The 16,957-nt window shown below is 36.7% G+C and overlaps 1 protein-coding gene across 8 annotated transcripts in view; it reads right to left on the bottom strand.

Annotated features, from left to right (window-relative positions):
- Positions 1–16,957, bottom strand: part of MYO9A (myosin IXA) — a 269,595-nt gene that overhangs the window by 69,014 nt on the left and 183,624 nt on the right. For 5 of the 8 annotated variants that reach the window (XM_022579925.3, XM_022579928.3, XM_089904114.1 and 2 more), the window contains 2 exons: positions 15,279–15,378; positions 14,548–14,763 (listed from right to left, as the gene is read on the bottom strand). In XM_022579925.3, the coding sequence (XP_022435633.1) occupies positions 14,548–14,763; positions 15,279–15,378 (316 nt within the window). The remainder of the gene's footprint in view (positions 1–14,547; positions 14,764–15,278; positions 15,379–16,957) is intronic. The other 3 variants (XM_022579929.3, XM_089904123.1, XM_030761709.2) reach the window with 2 other exon arrangements.

Genomic DNA, 16,957 nt, shown 5'->3' with positions numbered 1-16,957 from the left:
TTGGGACCCAAGGGAAGGAGCAGTGACCCCAGGGAAGACTGAACCAGACCTACCTGCTAGTGTTGGAGGGTCTCCTGCAGAGGCAGGGGTGGGGACAAGGACACTGACAGCAGAAGTTCTGGGAAGTACTCCTTGGCGTGAGCCCTCCCAGAGTCTGTCATTAGCCCCACCAAAGAGCCCAGGTAGGCTCTAGTGTTGGGTTGCCTCAGGCCAAACAACCAACAGGGAGGGAACCCAGACCCACCCATCAACAGTCAAATGGATTAAAGTTTTACTGAACTCTGCCCAACAGAGCAACAGTCAGCTCTACCCACCACCAGTCCCTCCCATCAAGCCTTTTTGAGAGCCTCATCTACCAGAGGACACACAGCAGAAGCAAGAAGAACTATAACCCTGCAGACTGTGGGACAAAAACCACATTCACAGAAAGATAGACAAGATGAAAAGGCAGAGGGCTATGTACCAGAGGAAGGGACAAGATAAAACCCCAGAAAAACAACTAAATGAAGTGGAGATGGGCAACCTTCCAGAAAAAGAATTCAGAATAATGATAGTGAAGATGATCCAGGACCTTGGAAAAATAATGGACGCAGAGATCGAGAAGATGCAAGAAATGTTTAACAAAGACCTAGAAGAATTAAAGAACAAACAAACAGAGATGAACAATACAATAACTGAAATGAAAACTACACTAGAAGGAATCAATAGCAGAATAACTGAGGCAGAAGAACGGATAAGTGACCTGGAAGACAAAATGGTGGAATTCACTGCTGTGGAACAGAATAAAGAAAAAAGAATGAAAAGAAATGAAGACAGCCTAAGAGACCTATGGGACAACATTAAACACAAAAACATCCACATTATAGAGGTCCCAGAAGGAGAAGAGAGAGAGAAAGGACCCGAGAAAATATTTGAAGAGATTATAGTGGAAAACTTCCCTAACGTGGGAAAGGAAATAGCCACCCAAGTCCAGGAAGCGCAAGTCCCATAAAGGATAAACACAAGGAGAAACACGCCAAGAAACACAGTAATCAAATTGTCAAAAATTAAAGACAAAGAAAAATTATTGAAAGCAGCAAGGGAAAAACGAAAAATAACTTACAAGGGAACTCCCATAAGGTTAACAGCTGATTTCTCAGCAGAAACTCTACAAGCCAGAAGGGAGTGGCATGATATACTTAAAGTGTTGAAAGGGAAGAACCTACAACCAAGATTACTCTACCCTGCAAGGATCTCACAGAGGTTCGATGGAGAAATCAAAAGCTTTACAGACAAGAAAAAGCTAAGAGAATTCAGAACGACCAAACCAGCTCTACAACAAATGCTAAAGGAACTTCTCTAAGTGGGAAACACAAGAGAAGAAAAGGATCTACAAAAACAAATCCAAAACAATTAAGAAAATGGTCATAGGAACATGCATATCGATAATTACCTTAAACGTGAATGGATTAAATGCTCCAACCAAAAGACACAGGCTTGCTGAATGGATACAAAAACAAGACCCACCTATATGCTGTCTACAAGAGACCCACTTCAGACCTAGGGACACATACAGACTGAAAGTGAGGGGATGGAAAAAGATATTCCATGCAAATGGAAATCAAAAGAAAGCTGGAGTAGCTACACTCATATCAGATAAAATAGACATTAAAATAAAGATTGTTACAAGAGCAAGGAAGGACACTACATAATGATCAAGAGATCAATACAAGAAGAGGATAGAACAATTATAAATATATATGCACCCAACATAGGAACACCTCAATACTAAGGCAAATGCTAACAGCTATAAAAGAGGAAATCGACAGTAACACAGTAATAGTGGGAGACTTTAACACCTCACTTACACCAATGGACAGGTCATCCAAAATGAAAATAAATAAGGAAACACAAGCTTTAAATGATACATTAAACAAGATGGACTTAATTGATATTTATAGGACATTCCATCCTAAAACAACAGAATACACATTCTTCTCAAGTGCTCATGGAACATTCTCCAGGATAGATCATATCTTGGGTCACAAATCAAGTCTTGGTAAATTTAAGAAAATTGAAATCGTATCAAGCATCTTTTCCAACCACAACACTATGAGACTAGATATCAATTACAGGAAAAGATCTGTAAAAAGTACAAACACATGAAGGCTAAACAATACACTACTTAATAACCAAGTGATCACTGAAGAAATCAAAGAGAAAATCAAAAAATACCTAGAAACAAATGACAATGGAGACACGATGACCCAAAATCTATAGGATGCATCAAAAGCAGTTCTAAGAGGGAAGTTTATAGCAATATAATCCTACCTTAAGAAACAGGAAACATCTCAAATAAACAACCTAACCTTGCACCTAAAGCAACTAGAGAAAGAAGAACAAAAAAAAACCAAAGTTAGCAGAAGGAAAGAAATCATAAAGATCAGATCAGAAATAAATGAAAAAGAAATGAAGGAAACGATAGCAAAGATCAATAAAACTAAGAGCTGGTTCTTTGAGAAGATAAACAAAATTGATAAACCATTAGCCAGACTTATAAAGAAAAAAAGGGAGAAGATTCAATTCAATAGAATCAGAAATGAAAAAGGAGAAGTAACAACTGACACTGCAGAAATACAAAGAATCACGAGCGATTACTACAAGCAACTCTATGCCAATAAAATGGACAACCTGGAAGAAATGGACAAATTCTTAGAAATGCACAACCTGCCGAGAGTGAACCAGGAAGAAATAGAAAATATGAACAGACCAATCACAAGCACTGAAATTGAAACTGTGATTAAAAATCTTCCAACAGACAAAAGCCCAGGACCAGGTGGCTTCAGAGGCGAATTCTATCAAACATTTAGAGAAGAACTAACACCTATCCTTCTCAAACTCTTCCAAAATGTAGCAGAGGGAGGACCACTCCCAAACTCATTCTACGAGGCCACCATCACCCTGATACCAAAACCAGACAAAGATGTCACAAAGAAAGAAAACTACAGGCCAATATCACTGATGAACATGATGCAAAAATCCTCAACAAAATGCTTTCAAACAGAATCCAACAGCACATTAAAAGGATCATACACCATGATCAAGTGGGGTTTATTCCAGGAATGCAAGGATTCTTCAATATATGCAAATCAATCAATGCGATAAACCATATTAACAAACTGAAGAAGAAAAACCATATGATCATCTCAAGAGATGCAGAGAAAGCTTTCGACAAAATTCAACGCCCATTTATGATAAAAACCCTCTAGAAAGCAGGCATAGAGGGAAGCTACCTCAACATAATAAAGGCCATATATGACAAACCCACAGCCAACATCATTCTCAATGGTGAAGAACTGAAAACATTTTCACTAAGATCAGGAACAAGACACGGTTGCCCACCCTCACCACTCTTACTCAACATAGTTTTGGAAATTTTAGCCACAGCAATCAGAGAAGAAAAAGAAATAAAAGGCATCCAAATAGGAAAAGAAGAAGTAAAGCTGTCACTGTTTGCAGATGACATGATACTATACATAGAGAAACCTAAAGATGCTACCAGAAAACTACTAGAGCTAATCAATGAAGTTGTTAAAGTAGCAGGATGCAAAATGAATGCGCAGAAATCTCTTGCACTCCTATACACTAATGATGAAAATTCTGAAAGAGAAATTAAGGAAACACTCCCATTTACCACTGCAACAAAAAGAATAGAATACCTAGGAATAAACCTATGTAAGGAGACACAAGACCTGTATGCAGAAAACTATAAGACACTGATGAAAGAAAATGAAGATGATACAAACAGATGGAGAGATATACCATGTTCTTGGATTGGAAGAATCAACATTGTGAAAATGACTCTACTACCCAAAGCAATCTACAGATTCAATGCAATCCCTATCAAACTGCCACTGGCATTTTTCACAGAACTAGAACAAAAAATTTCACAATTTGTAGGGAAACACAAAAGACCCCGAATAGCCAGTCTTGAGAAAGAAAAACAGAGCTGGAGGAATCAGGCTCCCTGACTTCAGACTATACTATAAAGCTACAGTAATCAAGACAGTATGGTACTGGCACAAAAACAGAAATACGTATCAATGGAACAAGATAGAAAGTCCAGAGGTAAACCCATGCACATGTGGTCACCTTATTTTTGGTAATGGAGGAAAGGATATACAATGGAGAAAAGACAGCCTCTTCTATAAGTGGGGCTGGGAAAACTGGACAGGTACATGTTAAACTATGAAATTAGAACACTTCCTAACACCATACACAAAAACAAACTCAAAATGGATTAAAGACCTAAATGTAAGGCCAGACACTATAAAACTGTTAGAGGAAAACATAAGAAGAACACTCTATGACATAAATCACAGCAAGATCTTTTTTGGTCCATCTCCTAGAGTAATGGAAACAAAAATAAACAAGTGGGACTTAATAAAATTTAAAAGCTTTTGCACAGCAAAGGAAACCATAAACAAGATGAAAAGACAACCCTCAGAATGGGAGAAAATATTTGCAAATGAAGCAATTGACAAAGGATTAATCTCCAAAATTTACAAGCAGCTCATGCAGTTTAATATCAAGAAAACAAACAACCCAATCTGAAAATGGGCAGAAGACCTAAATAGACATTTCTCCAAAGAAGATATACAGTTTGCCAACAAACACATGAAAGGATGCTCAACATCCCTAATCATTAGAGAAATGCAAATCAAAACTACAATGAGGTATCACCCCACACCAGTCAGAATGGCCATCATCAAAAAATCTACAAACAATAAATGCTGGAGAGGGTGTGGAGAAAAGGGAACCCTCTTGCAGTATTGTTGGGAATGTAAATTGATACAGCCACTATGGAGAACAGTATGGAGGTTCTTAAAAAACTAAAAATAGAACTACCATATGACCCAGATGTCACATTACTGGGCTTATACCCTGAGAAAACCATAATGCAAAAAGAGTCATGTACCACAGTGTTCACTGCAGCTCTATTTACAACAGCCAGGACATGGAAGCAACCTAAGTGTCTATCGACAGATGAATGGGTAAAGAAGATGTGGCACATATATACAATGGAATATTGGAATATTACTCAGCCATGAAAAGAAATGAAATTGAGTTATTTGTAGTGAGGTGGATGGACCTAGAGACTGTCATACAGAGTGAAGTCAGAAAGAGAAAAACAAATAGCGTATGCTAACACATATATACGGAATCTAAAAAAAAGAGAAAACGTCATGAAGAAACTAGGGGCAAGATGGGAATAAAGACGCAGACCTACTAGAGAATGGACTTGGAGACATGGGGAGGGGGAAAGGTAAGCTGGGATAAAGTGAGAGAGTGGTAGTGTATATATGGGCATATATACACTACCAAATGTAAAATATCGATAGCTAGTGGGAAGCAGTCACATAGCACAGGGAGGTCAGCTCGGTGTTTTGTGACCAGATAGAATGGTGGGATAGGGAGGGTGGGAGGGAGGGAGATGCAAGCGGGAAGAGATATGGGTATATATGTATATGTATAACTGATTCATTTTGTTATAAAGCAGAAACTAACACACCACTGCCAAGCAATTATACTCCAATAAAAATGTTTGAAAAAAAGATGTTACACATATATACAATGGAATATTACTCAGCCATAAAAAGAAATGAAATTCAGTCATTTGTCGTGAGGTGGATGGACCTAGAGATTGTCATACAGAGTGAAGTCAGAAAGAGAAAAACAAATAGCGTATGCTAACACATATATACGGAATCTAAAAAAAAAAACATGGATCTGAAGAACCTAGGGGCAGGACAGGAATAAAGACGCAGACATAGAGAATGGACTTGAGGACACAGGGAGGGGAAGGGTAAGCTGGGACAAAGTGAGAGAGTGACATGGACTTATATACTATCAAATGTAAAATAGCTAGCTAGTGGAAAGGAGCCACATAGCACAGGGAGATCAGCTCAGTGCTTTGTGACCACCTAGAGGGGTGGGATAGGGAGGGTGGTGGGAGACACAACAGGGAGGAGATATGTGGATATATGTATATGTATAGCTGATTCACTTTGTTATAAAGCAGAAACTAACACACCATTGTAAAGCAATTATACTGCAATAGAAATGTTAAAAAAAACAAAAAAAAAGAATCCACCTGCCAATGCAGGTGACATGGGTTCAATCCCTGGTCCAGGAAGGTCCCACATGCCGTGGAGCAACTAAGCTCATGCGCCACAACTACCGAGCCTGCAGTCTAGAGCCCGTGAGCTACAACTACTGAGCCCATGTGCTGCAACTACGGAAGCCCACGTGCTTAGAGCCTGTGCTCTGCAGCAAGAGAAGCCACCATTATGAGAAGCCCACGCACTGCAACGAGGAGTAGCCCCCACTCGCCACAACTAGAGAAAGCCCAAGTGCAGCAATTAAGACCCAATGCAGCCAAAAAAGAAGAAACAGCAGCTATCAAGATAATGAACAGTTAACGCTGAGAGAGCAAAAACTGGGTAGAAATGAAAGTAGAGTTGAATGAACTCATGAAAGAAATAAAAAGACAGTAAAGGCCTTTGGTGGCACAGTGGTTGGGAGTCTGCCTGCCAGTGCAGGGGATATGGGTTCAGTCCCTGGTCCGGGAGGATCCCACGTGCTGTGGAGCAGCTGTGCCCGTGCAGCACAACTGTTGAGCCTGCACTCTGGAGCCCGTGAGCCACAGCTGCCGAGCCCACGTGCCACAACTGATGAGGCCCGTGTGGCTGGAGCCTGTGCTCTGCAGCTGGAGAGGCCACTGTGGTGCGAGGCCCCTACTTGCTGTGACTGCAGAAGGCCTGCGTGCAGCAGCTAGGACACAGCAATCAATCAATCAATAAGAAAGTGAAATGAAGATTAACTTATGAGACGCCTAAGGGAGAAAAAGCACAAATGGAAAATTTAAAGGGGACAAAAGCAGGAAGATAACAAAAAAATATAAAATGATATAAAGAAACAAGGAAAAATGGTCAGAGAGAAGGTAGTTGAAATGGACGATAGGAAAAGAAAAATACTTGTTTGTAATTGCAATCCCTAAACAAGAAGAACAAAACAACAGAACACAATATTTAAAACTATCATCCAGTAAAACTTTTCAAAAATAAGGCAAGACCAGAATTTACACACTGACAGAGTCCTGCAGATATACAGGATAATTAATCTGTAATGATCGATTTAAAGACATATCTTAAACTTTAAATATAAAGAAGAAACTGAAGGCATGCAAGTAAAAACATCAAATAACTTATAAGGGCAAGAGATTTAGACTGGTAATAGACTTACCAACAGTAACAAATAAAGTAAGACAACAATAAAATAGCACTTTCAAAAAACTCAGAGAAAGAAAATATGAATCAAGGACTTTATATGCAGCCAAGATGTCCCTTCAAACATCAAGGCCATAGAAAGATCTTGGGGAATTCCATATTGATGGCCCTTCGTAAGTCATCTACTAAGGGGAAGAGCTTCATCCAACCAAGAGATAAACAGGGAAGCTTCTGCAAAATATTTGAAGTGATAATTAATACATTTAATAATAGATCAAAAACAAAGGTAGGGACTACAGTGAAAGAATCATATATAAAATTATATGTTCTGACAAAGTAGAAATAAAAGCCTAAAAAATAGGAGTAGAAGGGAATAGAGACTAGAATAATTCATCAACAGTTGTGTCACAATAGGTGAGAATTAATATTATTTATTTTAAAATGACTAATTAGAGTATAATTGGTTAAATTAAAAAATATTAAAGGCATTTTTAAAAGTTATATATAAAGGTAAACAATCAACAAAACAAGAACACAACCTCTCCTAAACAACAAAAGAAATTAAAAAAATAAAAGATCAAAGAAAAGTAACATAAACACAGAAAATTTAACATAATAGTAACAAAATTATAAGAAACAGTGGAGAATTAATCTATCAGTTACATTAATAAATATGGATAGATTTAACTCACCTATTAAGGAAAAATTTTTTAATTTGGCTCACAAAGCAGGGCCCAACTATACTGCACAAAAAAACACACCTCTAGACAAAAGGATCCAGAAAAGCTAAAACTAAAGGGGTGAGCAAAAGTATTCTAGGCAAGTGGAAATAATAAGAAAACAGAGGCTGTGATATTATTATTTATGTAGGATTCAAGCAAAAAACATGGAATCTGACAAAGGACACTTCTTAATACTAAAAGCCACAATTCACAATGAATAACAGGAGACGTTAACACATTCTGTATAAGACAGATCAAAAATAATAAGGACGTAGAAGGCAAACAACGTAATTAATAAGGTAGAGCTTACAGATATATATTGAAATTTTATACTCTGAATAGAGAATATACCTTCTTATCAAATACACATTCAACAAATAACAAGTGTTGGCAAGGATGTGGATAAAAGGGAACCCTCGTTCACTGTTGGTGGGAATGTAAATTGGTATGGCCACTATGGAAAACAATATGGAGGTTCCTCAAAAAATTAAAAATAGAACTATGATATGATCCAGCAATTCCACTTCTGGGTATTTATCCAAAGGAAAAAACCCACACTAACATAAGATATATGCACTCCAGTGTCCACTGAAGTATTATTTACAATAGACAAGCTATAGAAGCAACCTAAGTGCCCATCAATAGATGACTGGATAAAAAAGATGTGGTATATATAAACAATAGAATATTACTAAGCCATTAAAAAATTAATTATTGTCATTTGAGACAACATGTACAGATCTAGAGGGTATTATGCTAAGTGAAATAAGTCAGTCAAAGACAAAAACTGCATGATCTCACTCATGTGCAGAATCGAAAAAACAAAACAAACAAACTGAACAAAATGAAAACAGACTCATAGATACAGAGAACAAATGGGTGGTTGCCAGAAGGGAGTGGGGTAGGAGAGGTGGGCGAAATATGTGTAGGGGATTAAGAGGTACAAACCTCCAGTTTAATAGTAAGCAAGTCATGGGGATGTATATACAGCATAAGGAATATGGTCAGTAATATTATAATAACTTTGTATGGGGACAGATGGTTACGAGACTTATCATGGTGATCATTTCATAATGTATGCAAATGTCAAGTCATTACATAGTATATCCAAAAGTAACATAATATTGTACGTCAACTACATTTCAATTTAAAAAATGCACATGGTACATTCACAAAAACTGATCATATACTAAGTAATGAAGAAAATACCAGTAAATTTGATCAAACAGAAGCATCATAAAGTCTTTCATCAGAATACAATAAAACTAGAAACTAAGAGAAATTAAAAAACAAAAAAGGCTCTTCATCTGAAAACTCAAAAATTTTTATTAAACAAGTTTTGGGTAAAAAAAGAAACTAAAATTACAGATTTTCTTAAAAAATAATAAATCCTTTACATATTAGAGTAAACAAGATACATCTGAAGTGTGATCAGAGGAAAAACCATAGCCTTACAAACCTGTATCGATAAAAATATATAAATGAATTAAATTAACCGCTCAAAAGCTAGAAAAATAAGAAAGTAAACCAAAAACAGCATAATAAAATAAATAATAAACGTAAAAGCAGAAATCAGTGGAGAATGAAAAAAAAAGTAGGTATGATAAATAAACCAAATCCTGTTACTTTGGAAAAAATTAACAAAATAAACGACTAGGTAAGGGGAAAAAAATCTACAAAATAAGAAATGACAAAAGGGAAATAACGATTGAAACAGAGAATTTTTTAAAATCATGAGACTACTTTCCAGACCTCTAGGCAAATAAATTATGAAAGTTAGCTGAAATGGAAAAAACTAGTTGCCAAAATTGCCCCCATTAGACAGAAAGCTTTAAAGACTAACTTTCCTAGAAGAAATAGAGGAACTTATAATAAAAGAATTATGTCACAAAAAAGTATCAACCCCAGATGGTTTCATAGGGAAATTCTACCAAATCAAACAGTGGAGAGTCGCAATGCTATGAACTGTCCCTGACTTTTGGGGGGAATAAAATACACATATTAATACTAAGTCTATGGAGTTCCCTGGTGACCTAGTGGTTAGGATTCTGGGCTTTCACTGCTGTGGCCGGGGTTCAATCCCTATTCGGGGAACTGAGATCCTGCAAGCCGTGTGGTGCAGCCAAAAAAAAAAAAAAAAAAAATCAATAAAAAACCGAGAACAAAACAGAAAACCAGAAAGACCTAACAGGCCTGAAGAAATTAGACAAAATCAAATAGAAAACAGTATATTAAAAAATAAGTAAATACCAAGAGTATTCAATAGTGTGGCTGCTGTCCTGGGGCCACCAATCTAAACTTTTTATGTCATAAACTTTGTTCAATTCAGCTGGTTTTCCAACTTGTAAGACCCTCAAAATCACCAGCCTAGGCCCTAAAATCCTATAAATATCCTTTCCTGACTTCCCCTTTCTGAGAAATTACTAAGACCTAGTCAAGATGGATTTTCCCTTACTGTAAAATAAGCTAATAAATTTAGCCTTGATAAATGTTTTTTTTCTGGCAGTTTTTTGTGGAGTGGATAGTAAAGAGAAGGAAAATTCAACACAGATAAGGATTGAAGAGTATCTCAGAGAAAAACAAACAGAAATAGGAATATAAGAAGTATAGGAGTTTTGGGGGGAAATGAAAAACTTAGTTTTAGCATACTGTAGATAAAGTCAACAAATTCTGGAGAGCTATTTGGGAGTCATACCCATGGAGATGATTGCTTTAAGTCTAGCGAACGGTAGAAGAAACTATACAGAGAAAACTGTTACCTATACCAATCCTACAAATAAGTGATAGAAATGATTTTATTAACTCATTCACCATCCAGATGATTCAGAGACTAAAAGACGATATGAAAGCCACCTTAAAAATATTGCTTAGCAGTAATATTCCATTGTATATATGTGCCACATCTTCTTTATCCATTCATCTGTCGATGGACACTTAGGTTGCTTCCATGTCCTGGCTATTGTAAATAGAGCTGCAATGAACACTGTGGTACATGTCTCTTTTTGAATTATGGTTTTCTCAGGGTATATGCCCAGTAATGCGATATCTGGGTCATATGGTAGTTCTATTTGTAGTTTTTTAAGGAACCTCCATACTGTTCTCCATTGTGGCTATATCAATTTACATTCCCACCAATAGTGCAAGAGGGTTCCCTTTTCTCCACACCCTCTCCAGCATTTACTGTTTGTAGATTTTCTGATGATGGCCATTCTAAACAGTGTGAGGTGATACCTCATTGTGGTTTTGATTTGCATTTCTCTAATTAGTGATGTTGACATTCTTTTCATGTATTTGTTGCCCATCTGTATGTCTTCTTTGAAGAAATGTCTATTTAGGTCTTCTGCCCATTTTTGGATTGGGTTGTTTGTTTTTGTGATATTGAGCTGCTTGTACATTCTGGAGATACATGTACCACAGTGTTCACTGCAGCACTAGTTACAATAGCCAGGACATGGAAGCAACCTAAGTGTCCATCAACAGATGAATGGATAAAGAAAATGTGGCACATATATACAATGGAATATTACTCAGCCATAAAAAGAAACGAAATTGAGTTATTTGTAGTGAGGTGGATGGACCTAGAGTCTGTCATACAGAGTGAAGTCAGAAAGAGAAAAACAAATACCGTATGCTAACACATATATATGGAATCTAAAAAAAAAAAAAAAGGTTCTGAAGAACCTAGGGGCAGGACAGGAATAAAGACGCAGATGTAGAGAATGGACTTGAGGGTATAGGGAGAGGTAAGGGTAAGCTGGGACGAAGTGAGAGAGTGGCATGGACATATATACACTACCAAATGCAAAATAGATAGCTAGTGGGAAGCAGCCGCATAGCACAGGGAGATCAGCTCAGTGCTTTGTGTCGACCTAGAGGGGTGGGATAGGGAGGGTGGGAGGGAGACGCACGAGGGAGGCGATATGCGGATCTATGCATATGTATAGCTGATTCACTTTGTTATACAGCAGAAACTAACACACCATTGTAAAGCAATTATACTCCAATAAAGATGTTAAAAAAATAAAATAAAACATGGGAGGTATAAAAACTAAGTGAAAGCAGCATACAGAGACTAAACAGTTACTCAAATGGCAGAGTTAAAAGTAGGAAGTTTAAAAAAAACACTAAAGTCATAAGGAGGGAAACTACTACTCTCACCTCAACTCCTCCACAGCAGGTAACAACTAATTAACAATTCACCAGCTCAGGAGGTAATGCTTATCAAATCCCCTTCAGGTAATTCATTTCTAACTGTCTTTATCTCATTAGATCAGTTATTTCACAACTGGAAAGGTCAGTGGATGGCTTCCTCGAAGACAGACACACTTCTTAGCAAATGTCAGTTATTAAAATCACTTTGTCCAGAGAAAAAACAAAAACTATCCAGTTTTTTAAAAAATCATGTGCCCAGAAAATCAAGCCCATTTAAAATCCTGAAGATATGTGGATTTTGAGAATTCAGTAGATTCCATTTAGAAACAATTAGACTTCATTTTTCACAATATCAGATAACATTAGAACATGGCATATTTTCAAGATAAACAAACAGAAACACACTTTAAAACTGTCCCTACCCTTCCCACCCCCAACCCCAGTAAGTATCTATCAGCACATTCTAAAAAGCAAAGCTTCTTCATGCAAGTGTTCACCAGAAACAACCACCACCACCTATTCCTAAAATAGCTAGTGATGAAACAGAAGGACAGTGAGAAAGCTGGCGAGGTGACTAACACACTGTGCAGGAGGGTGCTCTACAACTACTGGCATGCAGTGACTGTCAAGCAGGTGAACAGAATCACAGGCAGAGACTACCAGCTAGAACCCTTAAAGGGGCTGAATGCTCCAAGCAGAAAGCCCAACTTCCTGGTTCATCTCAGTGATTCTCAGTGAGAAAGAATTCTACCACCAAAAGGACTAAGGTTTGTAACAAAGGAAACTCTCAGGAACAAAACAGCAATTATAAATGCTAAATTCTTCAACAAATGAAAAATCTATGTACACTTTGGAGAATAATTTAAGCATGTTCCCTATTTACACTAAAAATATATAGCAGTGCTTTTCATTAAAATTAGTTTGCTCCATTACATAATTTCATCTTTAACAACTAAGCATATGATAGAGTATATTTCATTATTTATAACTCAAAAACAGGGCACCTCCAAAGTGGAGTTATTTTATCCTACACTGAAGAGAACGCTTTGGTTCTAATTATATATATCAATGGATATACAGGCTGCAACTTTTACAGTCCTACAGTTTGGCTCAGGATAATGACTCATTTGTCTAATGAGAGAACTGGTCATGCATTTTTCTGTTTTTGTTGTTGTTTTTATTTTTCCTTTCTTAGAATATCAATATTATCATTTAAAAACTGGGTCCACCTCCAATAAAAGATAAAGACAATGAGAATATTCTGGAACTTAGCAAAAATTTTAATTAACTAGGTCTTTGGAACCATCAAATAGCTTTTAAAACAGCTCAAAGATAAAATATTTAATGAGTCAAAAGAAGACCATCCTAAAATGTTTCTCCCATAATGAACAGATACTAAAGAAAAACATTAGAGACCCAACTTAATTAAGGATATGCATGGAAATAAAATGCATATCATTCCACCTCCTCAGTGATAATGTTTTAGTACATAATAGACATACACGGTACTCATATTGTATTTTCCAGGACAATTCCAAAATCAAACACTTTATACCCATAAACATTTGTACTTATCAAACTATATATGCCTAATTTTGGCTGAGATATGATAATAGTTATTTTCTTAATGCAGCTTTATTCAAACATAACTCCAATGTTGTAATTTGTGATTAAGACAAATTCACATTATCTATAGCCTTTTAGTTGGCTCGGTTGGCCCAGGAAGACATTTTTGGCATTGCTTATTAAATTTTTTAAAATTCATGTTTATTTTCTATTACTAAAAAATGCAGAGGGGAAGCAAGTTTAAAGCCAAAAAGAAAAGAAAAGAAAAGAGAATACCATTTCAGTTAAAAGCTACTGGATTATTTTTTATATACCCTATTCACTAGACCATGGAGGGATCAAGAAACTATGACCAGCAGGTCAAATACAGCCCCATTGCCTGTTTTTGTAAATAATTTTATTGGAACATAGCCATGTGCCTTTGTTTACTTATTGCCTATGGCTGTTTCCACTCTACAGTAACAGAGTTAAGCAGTTGCAACAGAGACTGTATAACCCATAAAGTCTAAAACATTTACTATCTGGCCCTTTACAAAAAAAAATTTTGAGCCTCCCTGCTCTAGACCTTTTAAGATATAACAGAAAACTCCTACATTAGTGCTAAGTTAAATAACTTTAATATTTTTTGCCTAATTTATGATTTGACATATACTGTTAAAGTGCCCTTTATCCAAGTCCTTGTAAATTAAGGTTTCGCTTTAGTTGCTTTGTTCACTGAGGTTTCCCATGTACAAGCCGTTATACGGAGAAGAAGCTGTGAAGGTTAGCTTTAGATTAGCAAAGACTATTCCCATCAGATTTGCTTGTTGCCTATTTTTCTTATATTGCTGTAAAATTACCATTTCGGAGTCACTGTGAGAGGCCTGACCCAGGCTGGGTGCAGGCCCTAGCTCAGAGTGAGAAGCTTGGTCAAGGGAGAGAAGGGGCTCAATAATGTCATCGTAATCATCTTCCTCTGTATCCCCCTCCCCATCGGCAAAAGTACCTCTAGTCAAGAAATCGGAGCGCGTCCGCGCCATTCGAGCTTTCTTTTTATGGGCCGGTCTGGCAACCTGCTTGACCAAATGATAAAACAAATAACACAAAAATGTTTTGTTTTGGTTTTTGGGAGACGATGCCAATGAAAGACATCAGAGAGCTCATGAATTTCTTGAAACATCCCCTCCACCCCTGTGCCCTTTCCACTAGAAGTGACAGCGATAACCAAAAGCAATCCATATTCATTACTCTGGACAAAGAATAAGAATGGAAGCTAAATCTATACTGTTCTTCTCCATAGCCAAGGAAGTCATCTTTCACTGCCATAATGAGTCACCAAAGTCACTTGCATAAGTTGCCTTCTTTTCCTCAGCAACTTCTTTTTTGTAAATATAATCTGGATTTTTAGGCACCCTTCCCTGCCTGAAGTATTCCTCTCTAAGTGTAACAGACTTAATTCATGGCTTCTTTCTCTATAAACACTTGGGAGTAAATGAGTAGATGAGGTGCTCTACCTACAAGAATAATAATTTCCAAAACAGCGTGCACCTATTTTGCATAGAAGATAAATAAAACAAAAGTCAATACTTACCTCTCTTTGGCCCGGCCCAGTTAACTTCACAGGTTTCCAAGCTGGTTCATCTTGTTTATGGAGTTGAGGATTTCCACTGTTTAAGGCTTCCTTCGTGACACTTAGGATAAAACAACAGGATTACATTTCAATTCCTAGCAGATATCTCATGGCAGCAGTCTTAAAAGTATAGCATGAAATATAGTCTAACAAGTCAGGTCAAAGAAATGGATTTGATAATGAGAAAGGGAAAATACCAAATCCCCAAATCTTTAGAATCAGTCTCAGAAGAAGGGGCCTTTACTCTAATCATTATAAAACACCTGATAAGTAGCCACCCAGTGATGAGTACCTCATTACTTTGTTTTATACTGAGATGGTCCTATTGATAAGCAAATTTTCATTCTGAAATCTCTCTGTAGCTTTCATCTGTGGTCTTAGTTTAAAATTTTTAGAATAAAATCAACACTGGCAGAATAAGAAATTGTTATCAAGCTAAAAGAAGTATGCCCCAAACCATAAAGATGGTATAGTGTTAGTCTGTGAAAATTTAATTCGGCTTGAATAACCACATGATATGACTGCTTTATCATTAAATTCTCTGTAGAAATGAATGTCTGTGTCTGATGAAAATCTGAACAGAACCTGTACTTTTATGGCCCCAATTATCTATATTAACTCAGAACCATGAGTCTTAAAATTTATCAGTAACAGGACTGTAAACTCACTGAAAATCATATCTTACCTTCTAGCATACTGCTGGGTTTAAAGTAGACACTAACTTATAATACCATTTGGCAGAGTAATTGCCCTTGCATTCAAAATCTTCCACTTAATTTTATAAATGAAGGCCTAGGTTATCTTGTCCTTTGCCCTATGCAATAATCCCTAAACAAAGCTAATTAGATGTCAATCTTTCTGATAGCTAAAAGCTTCTCAGAGATCTCCCTCTGACCAGTGTACAATCAAGTCCAGCAATCCTAGGTTGTCCTGAATAACCCTTTTGGTTATTAAAAATCTCTCTTGCCACAGTTGAGCCATTTACCTTCGATTTTTTTCTCCAAAAGAGAAACAATTAATAGGACCTTTGATAGCACCTGACCACCCTAACTAACTTTTAAACTCACAGCATTTTCCCTAAGTTTCTCCATGATTTCTTTTTTGTTCTCCCTTACTAACCAGCTGAAGACTAAGATGTACTTATCACCACTATGGCATAGAAAGGACACTAATCTAATGTTACTTCCTATTCATGACATCCAATGCTGATTTCTAAACAGGAAACTCAAATTCTGGTCTCAGCTGTTTCTCTAAATATGTGACCTTATACAAGTCCTTTCACCTCCACGGGCACCAGTGACCTCATCTATAATATGTGGGAACTGGACTAGATATTATAACTTAGAAACACTAACATTTATGATTCTATAAAATGCTAATGTTTCTAGTATTACTTACAGAACAAGAGAAGATGTGAAGTATGAATTTTACTTAAACTTTCACACAAACAATCTAATATATAACCATTTTGAAGGTACATAGATATTAATAAGGTAAAGCAAACTAGGTCAAGTAGCTATAAGACTTTATCTTGGCAAAATGATAAAAGGAATAATTCACAAGGATGATTGTTTTTGAAATCTGTAAGTCTTCTACAAAACAGATTCATGGATGTAACAACTATGCACATACACACATGC

Source organism: Delphinapterus leucas, chromosome 2, assembly GCF_059928025.1.
Source record: "Delphinapterus leucas isolate spDelLeu-1000000601 "Yukka" chromosome 2, BTC_Dleu_Yukka2, whole genome shotgun sequence".
In the NCBI taxonomy this organism is placed as follows: Eukaryota; Metazoa; Chordata; class Mammalia; order Artiodactyla; family Monodontidae; genus Delphinapterus; species Delphinapterus leucas.
Note: the sequence above shows the minus strand (reverse complement) of the source record. Positions and strands in the feature narration are given on the sequence as shown.